The sequence below is a fragment of the Oncorhynchus keta genome, chromosome 11 (genome assembly GCF_023373465.1).
Source record: "Oncorhynchus keta strain PuntledgeMale-10-30-2019 chromosome 11, Oket_V2, whole genome shotgun sequence".
NCBI classification, from domain to species: Eukaryota; Metazoa; Chordata; class Actinopteri; order Salmoniformes; family Salmonidae; genus Oncorhynchus; species Oncorhynchus keta.
Genome location: NC_068431.1, coordinates 9,925,600 through 9,949,178, shown reverse-complemented (window position 1 = coordinate 9,949,178; position 23,579 = coordinate 9,925,600). Strand labels below are relative to the sequence as shown.

General features: G+C 45.5%; 1 protein-coding gene across 50 annotated transcripts; it reads right to left on the bottom strand.

Annotated features, from left to right (window-relative positions):
- Positions 1-4,907: 4,907 nt before the first annotated feature.
- LOC118389767 (PWWP domain-containing protein 2A-like) lies at positions 4,908-23,139 on the bottom strand. 50 transcript variants are annotated; one of them, XR_008147097.1, is made up of 5 exons: positions 21,969-23,139; positions 7,080-11,323; positions 6,710-6,783; positions 6,561-6,598; positions 4,908-6,411 (listed from the first exon to the last, which is right to left on the bottom strand). XR_008147097.1 is itself a non-coding variant. In XM_052529383.1 (2 exons), exons 1-2 carry the CDS (start codon positions 23,105-23,107, stop codon positions 9,448-9,450), a joined length of 3,015 nt encoding a protein of 1,004 aa, XP_052385343.1. In that variant the 5' UTR covers positions 23,108-23,139; the 3' UTR covers positions 4,908-9,447. The 50 variants fall into 50 exon arrangements, 1 of the variants encoding a protein (XP_052385343.1); XR_008147101.1 differs by lacking the exons at positions 6,561-6,598; positions 6,710-6,783 and adding exons at positions 6,599-6,635; positions 6,673-6,696 and having other exon boundaries at positions 4,908-6,448; positions 7,143-11,323; XR_008147109.1 differs by lacking the exons at positions 6,561-6,598; positions 6,710-6,783 and adding exons at positions 6,599-6,635; positions 6,673-6,696 and having other exon boundaries at positions 4,908-6,337; positions 7,143-11,323.
- Positions 23,140-23,579: the final 440 nt, after the last annotated feature.

The window sequence follows — 23,579 nt, the reverse complement described above, 5'->3', positions numbered from 1 at the left end:
CACCAGTCAGTCGTAAGTTTAGTCAAGTAAACTATTTGATTGTATTGAAACGCATATATATATGTACACGAGAAAGAGAGATGAGCCACATCTGATTCCGTCTCTTCAGCTGCTCCTGACTGAACGTTTCCCTTTTGGAATCCCCAATATGGCCTGTATCACATCATGGCCTCCGGGGTCAAGTCAACTGGCCCTATGTGTCTTGATGTGAGGGGGGAGATGAATACTGTATGTAGGTTGGTTTGACCCTAGAGAAAGAGAGTGAGGAGGGACAGCTGGCAAGGAAAATGACATGTAATTCTTAAATTTGCACATTTTAATGTCATAACCTCTTTGAGCTGCATAAAGGGGAGAGAACCAAGGGAAGGGTGAAAGACAGTGTGACACTGAGCGGAGGAGTGTGATAGAGGCCCATCTTTGTTTTCCTGTATTTGACTGTCAACTGTAGACGACACACCTCAAGTACTGCAACACTCCAGCTCCCCAGGAACATTCTAGACATTTGGAGGTGTTCAGCAGGGCTCAATTCGATCCGTGAAGAGCTGCGCTACGAGCGTGATCGAAATGTAAAAGCAATGTTCCAGCGTTTAGCTAAATGTTAAATCGCGTTATAAAATGCTGGACTTCAGCTATACGGATTGAATCGAGCCCTAAGGCTGCTTGTAGCTCACTGTGGAATAACAGGAGCCAATTTATGGTTGTGGCAGAGACAGACACCAAGATCATTTTTCCCGCACAACAAAAACCCATTTTTCTGAGACTGCACTGCAATAGCATAGCACATGCAATCTTTATTGCACTACATTTTAGATTTTATTTTACATAGTATTGTTTTTATTTTTTTACATTTGAGTCATTTAGCAGACGCTTTTATCCAGAGCGACCTACAGAAGCAATTCGTCGGGTTAAGTGCCTTGCTCAAGGGCACATCGATAAGATTTTTCACCTAGTCGCCTCAAGAGATTCGAACAAGCGACCTGTTACTGGCCCAAAGCTCTCTGTCTTTGCATTTCAAGATCACTGATCAACCTACTATAAAACCCTGCAAAGTCCTGTCACAACGTCTGTAATGGATACCAATAACAGTCAGAGAACCCACGTGTGCTTGTCTACTGCAGAAGTCTCCACTCAAACGAAGATCACATTCTTGAGGAAATGGACGCCCTGCTCAAAACAAATCAGATGGATAGGCCTGGAGGAATAGGTCTGCTTTCCATTATAAATATATAAATGTTCCTTCTTTCTGATACTTAAATAAAAAATAATTATGTCCATGACATGTCTCCATCAATTCTGGACACGTCCTTCCGTTCGACAGTCTTGTAACCAATGGCGTTGTTAGGAGTCAAGGCCCGTCAGCAGCCCTTCAGCGTTGCAGCGCTGGAAGAGAAGAGAGAGATGGACACATCAGGGACCTTTTCATCCAAATCAGAGGACGTTCTTGCTGTATCTGGCCGTAAGAAAGCACATTCAATAGCCATTAAAAAAAAGTTTTTTTTTTTATATATCCAAGCACAGACAGTATTGAAAAAGGCTATGGTACCTGGCAGGACGGCCATTCATCCAAATACTAAAATGTTCATTGAATATGGACTGTAGGTCATTAGTCAGCCAACAACACAAGGTTTTTGAAGGGACTCCAGTGAACTCAGGAATTAACCTTGTACTCCTTGAGTAAACGGTACATTGTTCACGCTACAATGGCTTTTACTTGCAGACTCGAGTACACTCCTAAGGCGTTTTGGGAGGGCTCATGTATGTATCTCTACCTGAGTTGTCCTGTACGGATGTCTCAGCCTAGCAAGTATCTGACAGTGGCAAACCAAGATAGACATCACAAATGAGTCATCGTGTTCAGTCATAAACGGTTCAGCAGTCTGCTGGTCTGCCATGCATTTAACTCAACGGAATATTCAAATGTCCAGGAGATTCAAGCCAGATAGCCTAGACCGCTGCCGAGTGGATGTTTTATTTAAGTACGGTTGTGTATTCCGCTCCTTTAACACACACATATATATAGGTCGTCTTTTAATTTGTATTTCAAACCAAAAACGTTACTTCACAGTACCATTTCATTTACAAAAGCATTGCTTTCAACCCACTGACTGACAGCACTTTAGCAATGGTTATTTCTCCATTATAGCCTATGAAGTCAATGATCTGCCATGCAGGACCTCTATACCAGACGGTGTCAGTCATGCTGTTCTCTCTGCTGCCGCACGGTAAGTGGTACCGATGCACCAAGTCTGGAACCAACAGGACCCTGAACATCATCTACCTCCAAGTCATAAGACTGGTTGTGTACATATTTACCTCCATTAACTCGTACCCCTGCACATCCACTCAGTACTGGTACGCCGTGTATATAGCCAAGTTACCATTACATTGTGTATATTATTATAACGTCTCTCTCTGCATTGTTGGGAAGAGCCCATAAGTAAGCCTTTCACCGTTGTTCCACACCTGTTGTTTACAAAGCATGTGACGTATAAAAGTTGAGTTGTTCTGTATGACCTAGCTATTCAATTATTGCCTAGTCAGACAATTATTACTGTAAGGCCTATCAGCCAGTTGGAACAGTAGTAATGGTCTGACCAGGTGATAGATAGGTCCTATATCTGTTTGCAGGTAAGAAACTCTGTTCAATAAAAGGAATGATTTTTGCGCAACATTTTTCTACCATATTCCCCCTTTTCCTCCCATTATCATTCATATAACAGCCCCAGGTGACAGACAGGGGCCTTGTCTGGTTAACAGCCCCAGGTGACAGACAGGGGCCTTGTCTGGCTAACAGCCCCAGGTGACAGACAGGGGCCTTGTCTGGCTAACAGCCCCAGGTGACAGACAGGGGCCGTGTCTGGCTAACAGCCCCAGGTGACAGACAGGGGCCTTGTCTGGCTAACAGCTATTGTCTGGCTAACAGCCCCAGGTGACAGACAGGGGCATTGTCTGGCTAACAGCCCCAGGTGACAGACAGGGGCCTTGTCTGGCTAACAGCTATTGTCTGGCTAACAGCCCCAGGTGACAGACAGGGGCATTGTCTGGCTAACAGCCCCAGGTGACAGACAGGGGCCGTGTCTGGCTAACAGCCCCAGGTGACAGAAAGGGGCCTTGTCTGGCTAACAGCCCCAGGTGACATGTCTGGCTAACAGCCCCAGGTGACAGACAGGGGCCTTGTCTGGCTAACAGCCCCAGGTGACAGACAGGGGCCGTGTCTGGCTAACAGCCCCAGGTGACAGACAGGGGCCGTGTCTGGCTAACAGCCCCAGGTGACATGTCTGGCTAACAGCCCCAGGTGACAGAAAGGGGCATTGTCTGGCTAACAGCTATTGTCTGGCTAACAGCCCCAGGTGACAGACAGGGGCCTTGTCTGGCTAACAGCTATTGTCTGGCAAATGTGTTTTCATACAGGTCTGCTATTTCATAAAAGCCCCACAAAATGTTGTAGTAAAATTGCAGCTAATGGAAAGACCACAAGCTCCCTTTTAAAAGGCGTGGTCATTGTCAACTTAAACGGCCCCGCATTTGGTGCAAAAGAGACAATAGAAGTATCTCGAATTCCAAATGACCATCAATGTCTTTATAACAGCTTGTTTCAAGGTGAAACTGAAGGCTAATAAACGTCATTGGATTTGTAGGTGTTAAATGGAAGTAGGAGCACTAAAATGACGACAACTTAGGGCAGATTCTTTAAAGTTTACATTTTATTTATATACTTTTTTTAAAAACAGCAGAAAACATTTACACAAGTGTTCATCAAATGTTACTTTTCAACGTGTGTTTTTGTTGTCTCCTAATACAGCATTCTCTGATCTGCAAACAGATGATAGAGGTCAGAAAGAAACCAACTGTCATAACCATGCACGTCTCTGCTTGTAACCATGGTCAGGTCAGTGTGTGCTACCAAGCAAGAGGCCTCTGATCTCTGACCTGTTCGGGCCAAAAGGGCAAAAGTGAGACAATGTTAGTCTGTACTGTATGTACGTTTCATATTTAGTCAGAGTGGCTAGTAACATATTTAGGAAGTGTAGTTCATCATTTTTGTGATGAAGTGGTCAAATCTGAAGTGAACCCATAATTACAGAACAGATCATCTTCACCCCCCTCCCCTTTTCAGCAAGGACAGGTCATCTCCCCACCCTACAGCCAGCAGGAGAGGTTCTTTCCATTCCCCCCCCCCTTTCAGCCAGGATGATTCAATCCCCCACCCCCCCCAGTCACACTAAAGAAAACCCTTTAACATGAATCATCAGGAAAGCTCTAAATTATTTGATACAGATTGTACTGTACATAATATATAAAACCAAGATTCACAGTCGTACGAGATTAGCCAAGCAGTGAAGGAAGTGATAGAAGATAGGGAGGGTTCAGACGCACCAAATAAAATCAACACACATTTCCCACTTCAAATTAGGGTGAAGTAGGTCTAACAACGGAAACTGAGAAATCACTGGAAAACTTCATAAATCAACAAGATATGGCAAACCCATAGTAAAAGTTTAACACGATTGGCAACATAATATAGTCACTCCATGTAACGTGCGGCCATATCACATCGGTCTATGTGAGGAGTAACTAAAATGGCTTCCCACCGCCAATGCTAGTCGACTCAATATCATTGGAATGGGAAGCTTTCGCCGCATCAACTAAATGTTTGTTGAAAATGTCCCGATGCAGACAATTCATTAAAATCAGTGATTTTAAAACAACTGGGCATCATTTTATGTATGAAAAAACCAAGGCGCAAGCTAGGAAGATTAGAGAAGTAGGGATAGAACAGTCTTGGATAACTCAGTAGAGCATTAGGTAGACAGGACACAGTCAGATAGAAGAACAGAGACTGGGGGAGTGTGGAGGCCAAGAAGAGAGTCAAGGGAACTAGAGTATGTAGTAGCACTGTAGAAATATGGGTGGGGGTGGGGCACTGTATCAATAGCCATCTCTATATTGAGAGGGGATGAGGAGCGGCACACCATCCTCCTCTCCTCACCATCCCGGCTCACCTGTCTGGTTTAAAGGTTCCTCACCATCCCGGCTCACCTGTCTGGTTTAAAGGTTCCTCACCACCCCGGCTCACCTGTCTGGTTTAAAGGCTCCTCACCACCCCGGCTCACCTGTCTGGTTTAAAGGTTCCTCACCACCAAGGCTCACCTGTCTGGCTTAAAGGCGCCTCACTACCAAGGCTCACCTGTCTGGTTTAAAGGCGCCTCACTACCAAGGCTCACCTGTCTGGTTTAAAGGTTCCTCACCACCCCGGCTCACCTGTCTGGTTTAAAGGCTCCTCACCACCCCGGCTCACCTGTCTGGTTTAAAGGCTCCTCACCACCCCGGCTCACCTGTCTGGTTTAAAGGCTCCTCACCATCCCGGCTCACCTGTCTGGTTTAAAGGTTCCTCACCACCCCGGCTCACCTGTCTGGTTTAAAGGCTCCTCACCACCCCGGCTCACCTGTCTGGTTTAAAGGCTCCTCACCACCCCGGCTCACCTGTCTGGTTTAAAGGCTCCTCACCACCCCGGCTCACCTGTCTGGTTTAAAGGCTCCTCACCACCCCGGCTCACCTGTCTGGTTTAAAGGCTCCTCACCACCCCGGCTCACCTGTCTGGTTTAAAGGCTCCTCACCACCCCGGCTCACCTGTCTGGTTTAAAGGTTCCTCACTACCAAGACTCACCTGTCTGGTTTAAATGCTCCTCACCACCCCAGCTCACCTGTCTGGTTTAAAGGCTCCTCACCATCCCGGCTCACCTGTCTGGTTTAAAGGCTCCTCACCACCCCGGCTCACCTGTCTGGTTTAAAGGCTCCTCACCACCCCGGCTCACCTGTCTGGTTTAAAGGTTCCTCACCACCCCGGCTCACCTGTCTGGTTTAAAGGCTCCTCACCACCCCGGCTCACCTGTCTGGTTTAAAGGCTCCTCACCACCCCGGCTCACCTGTCTGGTTTAAAGGTTCCTCACCACCCCGGCTCACCTGTCTGGTTTAAAGGCTCCTCACCACCCCGGCTCACCTGTCTGGTTTAAAGGCTCCTCACCACCCCGGCTCACCTGTCTGGTTTAAATGCTCCTTCACCACCCCGGCTCACCTGTCTGGTTTAAAGGCTCCTCACCACCCCGGCTCACCTGTCTGGTTTAAAGGCTCCTCAACACCCCGGCTCACCTGTCTGGTTTAAATACTCCTTCACCACCCCGGCTCACCTGTCTGGTTTAAAGGCTCCTCACTACCAAGGCTCACCTGTCTGGTTTAAAGGTTCCTCACTACCAAGGCTCACCTGTCTGGTTTAAATGCTCCTCACCACCCCGGCTCACCTGTCTGGTTTAAAGGCTCCTCACTACCAAGGCTCACCTGTCTGGTTTAAAGGCGCCTCACTACCAAGGCTCACCTGTCTGGTTTAAAGGTTCCTCACCACCCCGGCTCACCTGTCTGGTTTAAAGGCTCCTCACTACCAAGGCTCACCTGTCTGGTTTAAAGGCGCCTCACTACCAAGGCTCACCTGTCTGGTTTAAAGGTTCCTCACCACTCCGGCTCACCTGTCTGGTTTAAATGCTCCTTCACCACCCCGGCTCACCTGTCTGGTTTAAATGCTCCTTCACCACCCCGGCTCACCTGTCTGGTTTAAAGGCTCCTCACTACCAAGGCTCACCTGTCTGGTTTAAAGGCGCCTCACTACCAAGGCTCACCTGTCTGGTTTAAAGGTTCCTCACCTCCCCGGCTCACCTGTCTGGTTTAAAGGCGCCTCACTACCAAGGCTCACCTGTCTGGTTTAAAGGCGCCTCACTACCAAGGCTCACCTGTCTGGTTTAAAGGTTCCTCACCACTCCGGCTCACCTGTCTGGTTTAAAGGTTCCTCACCTCCCCGGCTCACCTGTCTGGTTTAAAGGCGCCTCACTACCAAGGCTCACCTGTCTGGTTTAAAGGTTCCTCACCACTCCGGCTCACCTGTCTGGTTTAAAGGTTCCTCACCACTCCGGCTCACCTGTCTGGTTTAAAGGTTCCTCACCACCCCGGCTCACCTGTCTGGTTTAAAGGCTCCTCACCACCCCGGCTCACCTGTCTGGTTTAAAGGCGCCTCACTACCAAGGCTCACCTGTCTGGTTTAAATGCTCCTTCACCACCCCGGCTCACCTGTCTGGTTTAAATGCTCCTTCACCACCCCGGCTCACCTGTCTGGTTTAAAGGCTCCTCACTACCAAGGCTCACCTGTCTGGTTTAAAGGCGCCTCACTACCAAGGCTCACCTGTCTGGTTTAAATGCTCCTCACCACCCCGGCTCACCTGTCTGGTTTAAAGGCTCCTCACTACCAAGGCTCACCTGTCTGGTTTAAAGGCGCCTCACTACCAAGGCTCACCTGTCTGGTTTAAATGCTCCTCACCACCCCGGCTCACCTGTCTGGTTTAAAGGCTCCTCACTACCAAGGCTCACCTGTCTGGTTTAAAGGCGCCTCACTACCAAGGCTCACCTGTCTGGTTTAAAGGTTCCTCACCACTCCGGCTCACCTGTCTGGTTTAAAGGTTCCTCACCTCCCCGGCTCACCTGTCTGGTTTAAAGGTTCCTCACCACCCCGGCTCACCTGTCTGGTTTAAATGCTCCTTCACCACCCCGGCTCACCTGTCTGGTTTAAAGGTTCCTTCACCACCCCGGCTCACCTGTCTGGTTTAAAGGCTCCTCAACACCCCGGCTCACCTGTCTGGTTTAAATGCTCCTTCACCACCCCGGCTCACCTGTCTGGTTTAAAGGCGCCTCACTACCAAGGCTCACCTGTCTGGTTTAAAGGTTCCTCACCACCCCGGCTCACCTGTCTGGTTTAAATGCTCCTTCACCACCCCGGCTCACCTGTCTGGTTTAAAGGCGCCTCACTACCAAGGCTCACCTGTCTGGTTTAAAGGCGCCTCACTACCAAGGCTCACCTGTCTGGTTTAAATGCTCCTTCACCACCCCGGCTCACCTGTCTGGTTTAAAGGCGCCTCACTACCAAGGCTCACCTGTCTGGTTTAAAGGCGCCTCACTACCAAGGCTCACCTGTCTGGTTTAAATGCTCCTTCACCACCCCGGCTCACCTGTCTGGTTTAAAGGCTCCTCACTACCAAGGCTCACCTGTCTGGTTTAAAGGCGCCTCACTACCAAGGCTCACCTGTCTGGTTTAAAGGTTCCTCACTACCAAGGCTCACCTGTCTGGTTTAAAGGCGCCTCACTACCAAGGCTCACCTGTCTGGCTTAAAGGCGCCTCACTACCAAGGCTCACCTGTCTGGCTTAAAGGCGCCTCACCACTCCGGCTCACCTGTCTGGTTTAAAGGTTCCTTCACCACCCCGGCTCACCTGTCTGGTTTAAAGGCTCCTCAACACCCCGGCTCACCTGTCTGGTTTAAATGCTCCTTCACCACCCCGGCTCACCTGTCTGGTTTAAAGGCGCCTCACTACCAAGGCTCACCTGTCTGGTTTAAAGGCGCCTCACTACCAAGGCTCACCTGTCTGGTTTAAAGGTTCCTCACTACCAAGGCTCACCTGTCTGGTTTAAAGGCTCCTCACCACCCCGGCTCACCTGTCTGGTTTAAAGGTTCCTCACTACCAAGGCTCACCTGTCTGGTTTAAAGGCTCCTCACCACCCCGGCTCACCTGTCTGGTTTAAAGGCTCCTCACCACCCCGGCTCACCTGTCTGGTTTAAAGGCGCCTCACTACCAAGGCTCACCTGTCTGGCTTAAAGGCGCCTCACTACCAAGGCTCACCTGTCTGGAAAGTCCTGGCAGGCAGCTCCCATAGCCAGGCAGCTATGACTATGTCCGAGGTACAGCAGATACATGAGCCCCTATATGCCTGCTCTCTTCAAATCCACAAGTGTCCACTTCCTGGTCACATCACAGCTACGGCATGTCTTCCACCCGTACAGATACATAATATCTACTCTTGTTCAGATCCTGTATCTTTCCATTCACAGTATCTGACACTGAACCGTTTGTTGCATAGACTGAAAGAAATACCCTTTTGTCTCTAAGATTTTGACAATTGGCAACGGAACTCGATCGATCAACCTATGAGCCCGCGGTGTTAAAACATGACGTAAGTTTCTTTGCACAAAGAGTGACATTTAAAGGCTTCAATTTAAGAAGTAAAATGAGAATATTCCAAATCACTGACCAGTGAATAAAAATGCTCCTAAAATATACAATTACCAGATTTCCACCAGGTTGGAAAAGGTGATCCTTGATATAGGATAAAGTAAAAATACACTGCCATCCTTATTTACCCAGCAAGGTTCATAACCCCATACCATCCAGTCCCTTTTCAAGCATACAAAAAAAAGATTACTGGTTGTGTTCTGGCCTGAAATATTTAGTTTCTTTCTCCCTGGAAGGTGAGGGGGCCCTGTAGGTGACGAGCAGGGGAGAGATGCAGGGGGGGGACGAAAGTGGGTGCCATTTTTTGCCTACCTTTCCTTTTCCCCCAAAGCACACCACCTCACGTCTCGAATTGTGTAAGCAAGGCGCGAACCTCGGGAGTGAGCTGCTTGGCAGCCTTGGCTGCCTCTGTGATGGCTTTACGGTACAAGCCCTTTCTCTTCTTGTCAAAGCGTGACTGGAAGCTTTCTAGAAAAGGGGCGACCTGTGCAAGAGCCAGGAAGGAGGTGGTGGGTGATCCGAACCAGGCGACACGGGCCTCCTGCCTGACTAAGAGCCCATTATCTTTACGACTGATCTGGATGCCTAAGACGCGGGCTGGCCACCAGGGAAAACCATATATTTTGGCCCAAACAATGTCCCCTACGCAAATGGTCCTGCCCTCCAGAGAGACACACTTAGACACATTTTTAGAAAACACTTTCTGAGATTTACAGGGCTTTTTCTCTTCCGTCGGGGCAGGCGACGGGTCAGCGACCGCTGAGGACGTGCCGGGGACGGGGGGCGAGGGGCGACCGGGAGGGGGAAAGTTAAAGCTCTCCGTAGAGCTACACTCTGAGTCCGAGGACTTTAAGTCGTCTGCACTATCAACGCTGCACATAGAGGTATTAGAGGAGTCCGGCTGGCCGGGGTTAAGGTTCATGAAAACGACAAGGTTGCCAGCCTTGCTGCCACGCGTCTCCCGCCTCTCCTCCTGCCCCCCCTGCTCCTCCGGCTCCGCCTTGGGGTCACCGTGCTCCGTGGCTGTGGGGGGCTCCACTTGGGGCTGAGGACAAACCTCAGGTTCAGGCCCGTTATCTGGGCCCTGGCTTTCAGCAGCAGCGGCCTGGCCTGTGGAGCAGGAGGAGGAGGAGGAGGAGGAGGAGCATGTGGCGGTGCAGTGGGGCGCGTCTGGCTTTGGAGGGGACAAACAGCCACTTCCCGGCACTTTCTCCAGGCAAGGCGGCTTACATGTAGAAGAGTCGTTCTCTTCATTACGGTACCTTTGGGGCTTGATGCGCATCCTGGGTGGCAGAGGGGTGGCGCTGCTTGGTCCCACCCCGCTGATCTGCTGCAGCCGCCGGGTGAAGTGGACCTTCTGGTGTGCGTGGGCCTCCTGCAGGGCGGCTGCCCTCGTCATCGTCTTGGCGTTGCCACTGCTGTCAGTGACTACCGTAGTCTCCCTCTGCCTCTTCTGGGCCTTGGCCAGTTTCAGCACCTCGCGGGCCTTGGAGTGATCAACATTTTTGCTCTGCAGCACTTTCTTGGCATTGAGCTGGACTCTGGAGCCGCTGTTCACCGGTGATGATGTTGTGGTGGAGGTCGCCCTCAGAACCCTGTTCCCTCCAGCTCCGCCCTTCACCTGGCCCAGAGAGGAGGAAGAAGAGGAGACCTGCCGTTTGGCCACCTCAGCAGCACGGCTCTTCTCCTCTGAGCGGGGGTCATTGCGCGGCCGCTTGCTGACAGCGCTGTCGTTGCGTCTCCGCTTGGCATCCTCGCTCCTAGAGTCCGATACGGGGCCTCTGCGTGGCTCCCTCTTGTCCACTGTCGTGACAGTGCCCTTGCACTTGTCACAGAGCACCTGACGGGGCCGCAACTTGATGGCATTCATGATGGAGGTGGGCTCCTCGCGGTACAGCCTGCGCTTGGGCCGCCTGATCTTGCGGGGAGGTGGCTGAGGTATCGACTGGTTGTAGGTGTCCCTGATGAACAAAGGGGGAGGGTAAGGGGCGCCTTCCTGAAACAGTGGGGGAGGTTTTGAAGTCCATGGGTTAGGCTGGGGGTCAGGGTTCAGTTCGGGCACTGTGGCGACTTGGCCATCGGTGTTTTCCTGGACTGGCGTTTCCACATTCTCGGTCTCTGGCTGGTGTTGTTCCGTCTTTAGCTGCATAGATTCGGGTTTCTCCTTGTATTCTCTCTCCGGGAACAGAGTGATTGGAATTCCATAGGGTCCAAACCTGAGAATAGAAAGTTGAGAGGATTTAGAAACTGTGGATAACTCAACAACAACAACATAACTCATATCATTCATTGGCTTTGTTTGTTTTGAGTGTTTCTTGTATTTCTGACATTTCATGCTCATTCAAGACATTTCTCATTTCAGGCCTACATAGGTACATTTAGTACATACATCTAAAGCCATTAAATCCTGAACATGTGAGGAGTAAAGTTTCAGACGTAAAAAGAGTGCTGTGAAGAACAACGGCACACTAAATTAGTGTTGCATGAGATCAAAGGAGTTCCCACAGACAAACACAAAACCACCGTAGGTAACTGCAGTGCACAAGGCCCTGAAAACACAGCAGGAAACTAAGCTTTGTTTCCAATATTAATGCTAAACTTCCCTCCAACTTTATTCATTAAAATAGAAAGTGAGTCAGAAACAATGAAGTCTTAAAATCACTTTCAAATTTAACTCCGTGTAATCTACGTAATCCCCGAAAGTAGTTATTTATCATGAGAAGACCATAAACAATAGCTAGTAATGTTGCAAACTCCAAGAAAGGTTAAAATCTCACCTTTCTGGTCAAAATAGTTATACATGTCTGTAGTCAACAAAACTGGATGAATAAGGCTTGAAATGACTTATATGCTTTCTAAATATAGTATAATCAAATTATAAAACCACTAACTTTAAGAATTTACCTTCCTTATAACTGCAAAATACATGTTTGTATGTTTAGCGTTAGAGAAAATGTGTTTATTCTTGAAAGGTCCCTCTTGATCAAAACATCCTTCCCCATCACTGTGAACATCTCACAGGAGCACTAGCTTGGCTTCCTGAACTCGTTTGGAACCTGCCTTTCATCTCATATATTATCAATCTATGACAAACAGAAAGTGTTTTTTTTTGTTGTTTAAAACCTATTCATTATTTTGGATTAATGGCTATAAATGGATCTCTGAATGTGCTACAGTGATGAAAGCACAAAGAATTGTAGGTGGGATGGGTCATATCCTACCTCTAGTGGGTCTGTACTGAACTACCCTTCCTCCCCTTTGGAGAATCAATTAAATGTATTTATAAGGATTGTAGGTGGGATGGGTTATATCCACTATCCTAGTGGGTCTGTACTGAACTACCCTTCCTCCCCCTTGGAGAATCAATTAAATGTATTTATAAGGATTGTAGGTGGGATGGGTCATATCCACTATCCTAGTGGGTCTGTACTGAACTACCCTTCCTCCCCCTTGGAGAATCAATTAAATGTATTTATAAGGATTGTAGGTGGGATGGGTCATATCCTACCTCTAGTGGGTCTGTACTGAACTACCCTTCCTCCCCTTTGGAGAATCAATTAAATGTATTTATAAGGATTGTAGGTGGGATGGGTCATATCCACTATCCTAGTGGGTCTGTACTGAACTACCCTTCCTCCCCTTTGGAGAATCAATTAAATGTATTTATAAGGATTGTAGGTGGGATGGGTCATATCCTACCTCTAGTGGGTCTGTACTGAACTACCCTTCCTCCCCTTTGGAGAATCAATTAAATGTATTTATAAGGATTGTAGGTGGGATGGGTCATATCCACTATCCTAGTGGGTCTGTACTGAACTACCCTTCCTCCCCCTTGGAGAATCAATTAAATGTATTTATAAAGCCCTTTTTACATCAGCCCATGTCACAAAGTGCTATACAGAAACCCAGCCTAAAACGCCAAACAGCAAACAACGTAGATGTAGAAGCATGTAGAAAGGCAGGAATCTAGGTAGAAACCGAGAGAGGAACCAGGCTCTGAGGGGTGGCCAGTCCTCTTCTGGCTGTGCCGAGTAGAGAACAAAACAATGGATCTATACTCTTCCTTAAAGAGATTGAATGGGATCTTACGCATTTACAAATTCATAACATATTGTACAAAGTGAAATTTGTAACATACACATTTCAGGATTTTTATTAGATTTGTGCAAGATGTAACATATATACGAAATGGATGACGTTGTACAAAATTGAGTACAATTTTTCGGGGCCGTTTTGGTTTGTGAGCTACTTTAAAAACTACTGGCTGAAATGACAAAAAGCTCTGCTGCATCCCGTTAATAGGAGATACACTCGAAACAAATAGTCCAATACCAACCAATTTCCTTATGTCATGTCTAGAGGTCGACCAATTATGATTTTTTTTTTAACGCCGATATCGATTATTGGAGGACCGAAAAAGTCGATACAGACTAATCGTCCGATTATTTTTTTTGTTTGTTTTTGTAATAATGACAATTACAACAATACTGAATGAACACTTATTTTAACTTAATATAATACATCAATAAAATCTATTTAGCCTCAAGTAAATAATGAAACATTTGGTTTAAATAATGCAAAAACAAAGTGTTGGAGAAGAAAGTAAAAGTGCAATATGTGCCATGTAAGAAAGCTAACGTTTAAGTTCCTTGCTCAGAACATGAGAACATATGAAAGCTGGTGGTTCCTCTTAACATGAGTCTTCAATATTCCCAGGTAAGAAGTTTTAGGTTGTAGTTATTATAGGAATTATAGGACTATTTCCCTCTATACCATTTATATTTCATTAACCTTTGACTATTGGATGTTCTTATAGGCACTTTAGTATTGCCAGTGTAAACAGTATAGCTTCCGTCCCTCTCCTCGCTCCTCCCTGGGCTCGAACCAGCAACAACGACAACAGCCACCATTGAAGCAGCATTACCCATGCAGAGCAAGGGGAACAACTACTAGAAGGCTCAGAGCGAGTGACGTTTGAAATGCTATTAGCGTGCGCTAACTAGCTAGCCATGTCACTTCGGTTACACGAGCCTCATCTCGGGAGTTGATAGGCTTGAAGTCATAAACAGCGCAATGCTTGACACACAACAAAGAGCTGCTGGCAAAACGCACGACAGTGCTGTTTGAATGAATGTTTACGCGCCTGCTTCTGCCTACCACTGCTCAGTCAGATACTTAGATACTTGTATGCTTGTATGCTCAGTCAGATTATATGCAACGCAGGACACGCTAGATAATATCTAGTAATATCATCAACCATGTGTACTTAACTAGTGATTACGATTGATTGTTTTTTTATAAGATAAGTTTAATGCTAGCTAGCAACTTACCTTGGCTTACTGCATTCGCGTAACAGGCAGTCAGTCTCCTTGTGGAGTGCATCGAGAGAGAAGCAGGTCGTTATTGCGTTGGTCTAGTTAACTGTAAGGTTGCAAGATTGGATCCCCCGAGCTGACAAGGTGAAAATCTGTCATTCTGCCCCTGAACGAGGCAGTTAACCCACCGTTCGTAGGCCGTCATTGAAAATAAGAATGTGTTCTTAACTGACTTGCCAAAGTTAAATAAAGGTATCATTTCTATTTTTTTTTTACAAAAATTAAAGAAAATTGGCAAATCGGCGCCCAAAAATACCGATTTCCGATTGTTATGAAGACTTGAAATCGGCCCTAATTAATCGGTTGACCTCTAATCATGTCTACATGAGCATCTTGTAAATTAATGCAACGCGACGGCAAAACATGATTAAACAAATGGGAGAGTAAACGTATGCCGAGAAGTGTTGCTTTTCAATGCACTTGCCATTCATGGGTGAGGGCAACTTCAGTGACGGATCCAATTGCAGTCACAGGAACCACTAAATTTAATGATATAATTTAGGCCAAGGAGAATGTAATTTCTCTAATTTGAAGAAAGATTGAGCACGGTTTACATAGGCGAGGAGACGGTATGAAACAATACCAGCCAAGATTCAGGTTGAGGATGGAGGATCAGGGCTGAAAATATTTTTTTCCCAGCAGAGATGATGGCCCATGGTGTTTTAGCTAACACCAGATGACTAGGAATAAAACATCACAGCACTGGGTCAAGGTGTAAACCAGTCTGCACAGGATAGATAGAGAATATTCTCTAATAGAATATAGGGGGAAAGGGATTCCTCATAAGTCACCTTGACGTGGTCTGGACTGCACTGAGCCATCATGGAAACCGAAAATGTAACTGGACAATGTGGTAGGCTACGGCCCTTTTCAGAGCATAACATTAAACGTGGAGGGTTGCGACGCTTGTACTTAATTACTGCACTGAAGGCTACATACAAACATTCAATCTCTCTAAACCAGAAGGATGTGTCAAGTTGAAACTAATTGCTTCCCTGGCAGTTACATAAAGCAAGTACATCCATCCTTGCATTAATCTGGCCATGAGCCCATCCGTTCCTACTTAAAAACATCCTTGAAACCGCTGAAAGATGCAGATTCCTCGGTGACAGCCGACACGAAGTGTAAAATTGCACAAGGATTAGGAAGACTGATCACGACTAATGAAACAGCCATGAACAGGAGAACATGCCGTTCCTTGCCACTGCCTTTGCTTTCCATCACAGCAGCCTCCTTATCAACCAACACCTTTCATTGTCACGCAGCCACCATCTTCTCTTTCCTTATCAAGGGATGCTAGACAAAAAGATGGCGTGGTCAAGAAACAGATTCGACCCCGAGATCTGAAATAGGCTTATTGGATAGTATAGGGCTGGGAATGGCCAGGGACCTCACAATACTATCACGATACATAGGGGCCGATACGATATGTGTTGTGATTCTCACCATTCTATATGTGTTGTGATTCTCACCATTCTATGTGTATTGTGATTCTCACCATTCTATATGTATTGTGATTCTCACCATTCTATATGTGTTGTGATTCTCACCATTCTCTGTGATTCTCACCATTCTATATGTGTTGTGATTCTCACCATTCTATATGTGTTGTGATTCTCACCATTCTCTGTGATTCTCACCATTCTATGTGTATTGTGATTCTCACCATTCTATATGTGTTGTGATTCTCACCATTCTCTGTGATTCTCACCATTCTATATGTGTTGTGATTCTCACCATTCTATATGTGTTGTGATTCTCACCATTCTCTGTGATTCTCACCATTCTATATGTGTTGTGATTCTCACCATTCTATATGTGTTGTGATTCTCACCATTCTCTGTGATTCTCACCATTCTATGTGTATTGTGATTCTCACCATTCTATATGTATTGTGATTCTCACCATTCTATATGTGTTGTGATTCTCACCATTCTCTGTGATTCTCACCATTCTATATGTATTGTGATTCTCACCATTCTATATGTATTGTGATTCTCACCATTCTATATGTGTTGTGATTCTCACCATTCTATATGTGTTGTGATTCTCACCATTCTATATGTATTGTGATTCTCACCATTCTATGTGTATTGTGATTCTCACCATTCTATATGTATTGTGATTCTCACCATTCTATGTGTTGTGATTCTCACCATTCTATATGTGTTGTGATTCTCACCATTCTATATGTATTGTGATTCTCACCATTCTATATGTGTTGTGATTCTCACCATTCTATATGTATTGTGATTCTCACCATTCTATATGTGTTGTGATTCTCACCATTCTATATGTGTTGTGATTCTCACCATTCTATATGTGTAGTGATTCTCACCATTCTCACCATTCTATGTGATTCTCACCATTCTTATATGTGTTGTGATTCTCACCATTCTATATGTATTGTGATTCTCACCATTCTATATGTGTTGTGATTCTCACCATTCTATATGTGTAGTGATTCTCACCATTCTCACCATTCTATGTGATTCTCACCATTCTTATATGTGTTGTGATTCTCACCATTCTATATGTGTAGTGATTCTCACCATTCTCACCATTCTATATGTGATTCTCACCATTCTATATGTGTTGCAAACATATTGCTCACTATATATTTGCTGCTGAGAAAATGAGTTTTGACCAGTAATTGAAATAAAAGTACTGAAAATATGTTGACTCCGTATTTAAAAAGATGGAGAACAAGCTATAGGATGAAATATACTGGGGTTTTGGCGCAGGTACAGCCGACTAGCACTAGTTAGGGGAGGTACCTAGTCAGTTGTACAACTGAATGCATCTTCCACAATTATCCCAACCCCTCTGAATCAGAGAGGTGCGGGGGGCTGCCCTAATCGACATTCACGTCTTCGGCGCCTGGGGAACAGTGTGTTTATCTGCCTTGCTCAGGGGCAGAACGACAGATTTTTACCTTATCAGCTCAGGGATTCGATCCAGCGACCTTTCAGTTACTGGCCCAACGTTCTAACCACTAGGCTACCTGCTGGTTACTAGTCCAACGCTCTAACCACAAGGCTACCTGCTGGTTACTAGTCCAACGCTCTAACCACTAGGCTACCTGCTGGTTACTGGCTCAACGTTCTAAACACAAGGCTACCTGCTGGTTACTGGCCCAACACTCTAACCACTAGGCTACCTGCTGGTTACTGGCCCAACACTCTAACCACTAGGCTACCTGCTGGTTACCGGCCCAACACTCTAACTACTAGGCTACCTGCTGGTTACTAGTCCAACGCTCTAAACACTAGGCTACCTGCTGGTTACTAGTCCAACGCTCTAACCACTAGACTACCTGCTGATTACCGGCCCAACACTCTAACCACTAGGCTACCTGCTGGTTACTAGTCCAACGCTCTAACCACTAGGCTACCTGCTGGTTATTGGCCCAACGCTCTAACCACTAGGCTACCTGCTGGTTACTGGTCCAACACTCCAACCACTAGGCTACCTGCTGGTTACTAGCCCAACACTCTAACCACTAGGCTACCTGCTGGTTACTAGTCCAACGCTCTAAACACTAGGCTACCTGCATGCTACAGAGCAACAAAAACAAGCAAATATTTAAATCCATACTTGGAGTTATAGGATCAATATAATATCATCCCAAAAATAATATTGCGATATGTAACTATCGATTCGGTCAGTTGTCCAACTGAATGAAAGGGGGGATACCTGGTCAGTTGTACAACTGAATGAAGGGGGGGGTACCTGGTCAGTTGTCCAACTGAATGAAAGGGGGATACCTGGTCAGTTGTACAACTGAATGAAAGGGGGGGTACCTGGTCAGTTGTCCAACCGAATGAAAGGGGGATACCTGGTCAGTTGTCCAACTGAATGAAAGGGGGGGGGGATACCTGGTCAGTTGTACAACTGAATGAAAGGGGATACCTGGTCAGTTGTCAACTGAATGAAAGGGGGATACCTGGTCAGTTGTCCAACTGAATGAAAGGGGGATACCTGGTCAGTTGTCCAACTGAATGAAAGGGGGGGTACCTGGTCAGTTGTACAACTGAGGGAAAGGGGGATACCTGGTCAGTTGTACAACTGAGGGAAAGGGGGATACCTGGTCAGTTGTCCAACTGAATGAAAGGGGGATACCTGGTCAGTTGTACAACTGAATGACTTCAACTGAAATGTGTCTTCCGTGCATTCTCACTATGAGTCCTTCGAACAGAACTTGCAATGTCATGTGATCTTTTTTCCCTAGCCTCGCTCTCGTTAGATATTATGCACATTCTGACTTTGTAGCAAACGTCATGGTCATTGAGATAGTTCTCATAGTAGCAGTAAACAGCACCAAGTGATATGAGCGATGGAGGAGTGTGAAAGGAAGTGGAGTCACAGCCTAACTCTATCCAATCGTAGCAGTAGAATCAAGTTACAACCCGCCCAATTCTTGGCAGATAGCGGAACTAGCCAATTGAGTTGTTTCATCCTAGCAGCAGAGCTGTTTATAGAGATGAATCATGACATCTGAAAAAGTAAAAAATAAATCCCGATCACGGAAAATTACCAAAATAATACTAGTTTCATAAGCATCCGTGATCCCAAATCATTAAGTTACATTGGACCCATTTGGATTGAATCGATGTTATTTAATATAGTCAAACTAAAAGCAGTGCCTGTATGATGTCCTTCCATACAGGCTTGACATGGAGTGATGCTTCTATGTAAACGTTGTTGACCAGTAGGCTAGTTGAAGTCCCACATGGAAGGAATACAGAATGTCATCTGTAGAAACCTTAGACACTGGTCATTCCAAACAAGCTCAAATACTCCTGTTGAATATGCATTCACCTGTATTGTGAGTAAGCCGTTGCCATCTTAATTTACCCAGTTTATCAAAAGATTTACCATTCAAATAAAATTATCACCATTGTGTTGTAATGTAATTCGATTGTTTTATCAAAATCACATTTTTTGTTAGATTTTTTAAATTAATGTATACATGGCTGTCTCTGAGACATTTCGTAATCAACTTTTAAAAATTTAATGATATTGAATATCAGTCTAAAATATTGTCAATTGGCCTCCTTGACCCTCGAAAATCAGTATCGGCCCTAAAAATAATCTATATAGGTCGTTCTCTAATGACCTATGTTATGGAACACACTCTGGCCAATCACAGGCACAAGGCCTGCACTCAGGGGTCTTTTGGAAAACAAAAGTCATAAACCGATCCCATAAACTAGAGAGGAAAATGCGAAACAAGAGGTTTAACTCTATCCAAAATAAGCCCAATGAGTTTCTATGTTGCCTCCTTCCCCTCTTTAGGACAACGACTCCTATTGTTTTAAGGCAGAGACATAATCATCTTGTCATTATATACAGATCTCTGCTTAGACTCAATAATAAGGATTTTTTTTTTTTAAGTATTTTGTTTGTAGAGGGTGCTGATTATCTACAGTGTTGTAAGATTGGAAAAGGAAACCCTAGGGTTTTAGTGGCCTCCATCTAGTCATTGTAATGAACTGACCATTGTCTTTGAGATGACCACTGCTCAGGATCTTATCATAGCAATTTAAACTAATGTGGCTTCCCAAGTTATAGCATATATTATTCCATGTATTGATAGACTATATTAATAGCCTTGGTCTACACGGTATAACACCAGAAATTAACATATCCTGATATTATACTCTGAAATAATATGAAGCTATCCTGAAATTATATGAAGATATCAATTCAGAGTATAATATCAGGATATCTTCATATCATTTCAGGATATAATATCAGGATATCTTCATAGCATATCAGGATATGAAGATATCCTGATATTATACCCTGAAATGATATGAAGATATCCTGAAATGATATGAAGATATCCTGATATTATACCCTGAAATGATATGAAGATATCCTGATATTATACCCTGAAATGATATGAAGATATCCTGATATTATACCCTGAAATGATATGAAGATACCCTGAAATGATATGAAGATATCCTGATATTATACCCTGAAATGATATGAAGATATCCTGATATTATATCCTGAAATGATATGAAGATATCCTGATATTATATCCTGAAATGATATGAAGATACCCTGAAATGATATGAAGATATCCTGATATTATACCCTGAAATGATATGAAGATATCCTGATATTATACCCTGAAATGATATGAAGATATCCTGATATTATACCCTGAAATGATATGAAGATATCCTGATATTATACCCTGAAATGATATGAAGATATCCTGATATTATACCCTGAAATGATATGAAGATATCCTGATATTATACGAAGATATCCTGATATTATACCCTGAAATGATACGAAGATATCCTGAAATGATATGAACATCTAAAGAACAGCTTGTGAAGGGAAACACCACAAAGTGTTGATTTCCTCTGATAGTTTAGTAAAGTTTGTGTGTGCAGATGGCACCTTTTCTTAACCAAATAAGGTTCATTTACATAGGCCCCGGGCAAAAATAAGAAAGTTTAACGATGACCCTAAATATAGATCTGCAGCTGATAAGTGAGAGAGAGAAGTGTGGAGGGGGGGGTGTTGATGAGGCGGGTGATAAATTACAAAGAGGAAAACAAGACAGACACTGGGGGGTAAAGTAGCATAGTTCTACTCTACCGACTGCACCATTCTCCAATGCTGCTTTTCGACTGTAACCCCAGTGTTACACTAGTGTATACACCCTTCTGATATACTAGGGGCATTGTTTACATAGCTGGGGCTGACAGTGAGGACTGGTGAAAAGCAGAATCAACAACCTCTGGATAATACAAAAAGTGTTGCTTTGTGCGAAGGTGTTAAAGGTTCACAGTTAGCCATTGTTATGTATAATGACAGCTGAAAAGTACCAGTGGACCTGGCTTTGGCCCCAAGTGAGAGCAGGTCTGCCGGAGCCATAGGCCATTGAGGCACGGGTTCCGGCTCACGTAAATGGAAACAGAAAAGTCTCTGGGCCTTTTGGGTAAAACATGTGGGTAAATCCTGTATGGACATTCACCATAAGACTGACCTTACACTACAGACTGTTCATGTGATCCTCCTCTCCAGTTGACCTCTGATGTAACTGGACTTTTGTAAATAAAACCAAAGATGAGTTTTGTAAACTGAAAAGACTAAAAACCGAAAGCACAGCCCAGATAATTGAGGATAAGAGCAGTTACTCTCTGTATTTTTGTGCCTTGGTTGTCAAGCTACAGAGGTCACATGGTAGCTTGACCCCTCGCCCTGTGGCAAGAGTAGAAAACTGTGTCTGTTAAGGTTAGGAAGATGGGACAGTGGGTTTGCAAAGCACAAGTTAGTAATGTAGACACACCACATATTTCAGGAGTGTACATTGTAGCGCCATGGATGTCAGTAGTAAACAAAACAAAGTGATATGATTCCAGGTGTAGACCTAAACTTAACAACAGAAAAGTGACAGAAAGCGACATAGCTAGAAAAACATAATGAAGAGACATTTCTGAGAAGGATCATAATATACCTTTTAGATAGGTCCATCAGAACCCCGGAGAAGATTTTCTTGCCTAACTGAAAGGACACCACCAGTGCGTCGTCGATTATGTGATCCAGAGATACTCGTACCTCGGACCCAGGTATCAGGTTGTGCACAGACTCAGGCTGTAGCTCTTCAGTTTCAGCACCAGACACAGGGGGAGAGGGTTTCGATACTGGATCGCTTTCATCGAAATTCGTTTCGAACCTCTGTGGTGAGCACGAGTCTCCAAGTTCTGCCGAGGAGGGTACCTGGTCCACTGGCATTAGAGGAACCTCGGGTCTCGGAATGTTCTGGGTTGTTATGCTCGAAAAGTCACACATGTAACCAGCCTCCACGGGTGTCCCGAGGACTGGTTCCCTCTCTAGAATTGGTAGAAAGTCGACGTGGTCTATGGACTGGGGACGTTCAAGCGAAGCAGCTTCTGAGGGGTCGTCATTCTTGTACTCGGAGACAGAAGGAAATTCATCTGCGGGTTCGGGATCCAGTTCAGCCTCGTGAGACGGTTTAATTAAAGCTCTATAGTCACACTCGATATTAGTAGGTTGGGTTAATTCTGGGTTCTTATCGTAATCTATAATGGGTTCTGCTGGTTCTGCTAACGACAGCCCAGCCTCCGTAGCCACAGGTTGCGCAGGGAACGAATGCAAAAAGACCACCGATGGCTGTGAATCGGAGATGGGGCTATTCTGAAGGCAGGCGTAGGGCTCGTGCTTACTGACCTCGTTTGCAGGTTCAACATTCGGCGAAAAAAACTGTTTCAAACGTTCCGCTCGCGACATGGTGTATTTGGAACCAAAGCCCTCGAGAGCATGGTTCTCCGTTTTTTCTACACCGACCCCAAGACAGCCTGCATCGATCTGTTCATCCTCTGCACTAGCAGCGAGGGCTTTTCCCGCTGCTTCTAGGTCTGGCCTGCTCACTAGCTCCATTTGGACCTGGTTGCATTCCTGAACTGCATCCCCATCCTCGAGTTGGTGAACATGGTCCATTACTGGTGCGTACTCCTGCGTCGCATCGGAGTCGATTTTGACCTCCGGCACCGGTTCCGGTTCGAAATCACCACTGTTCCCCGCTGTTGTTGTTGATGCCGCAGCAGCTCCTGGCTCCGCAGCCACGGCCGCCATTTTCTTTCCGCTTTGCTTGTACGGTCAGGTCCTCTCCCTGTGATAGCGATAGAGCCCGCCCACTTGAAACCAAAGACCACTTGGGATTGGCCAGCAAACTACAAAGTTGTAGTTGACTGGTCAATGTCCTCGTCATTCAACAGAAACCCCTGGAAACACTTTTGTAATTGGCTCCCTTTGTCTGGTTTTGTAAACATTTGCCACAAGGGGCGATATTGTATTGTATTTTAGGCACCAGCGATGTTCAAGCAGCAATGTTACAACATTTACAGTAGGCCCATTGACATTAGGACCTTTGACTTTGGTTCAATTACTGCCCCAGTATCTGCGTTAGAGATGTCTAACACCCAGGAAGCTCCGATTCAAACTCCCAATAGACAGCTTTGCAAGCGTTTTAATGTCAAATATGGAGTTTCGTTGAGCAACTAACTCAATTTACTCCGGTATGTACTTCTAAAACAGTGTATTGGGC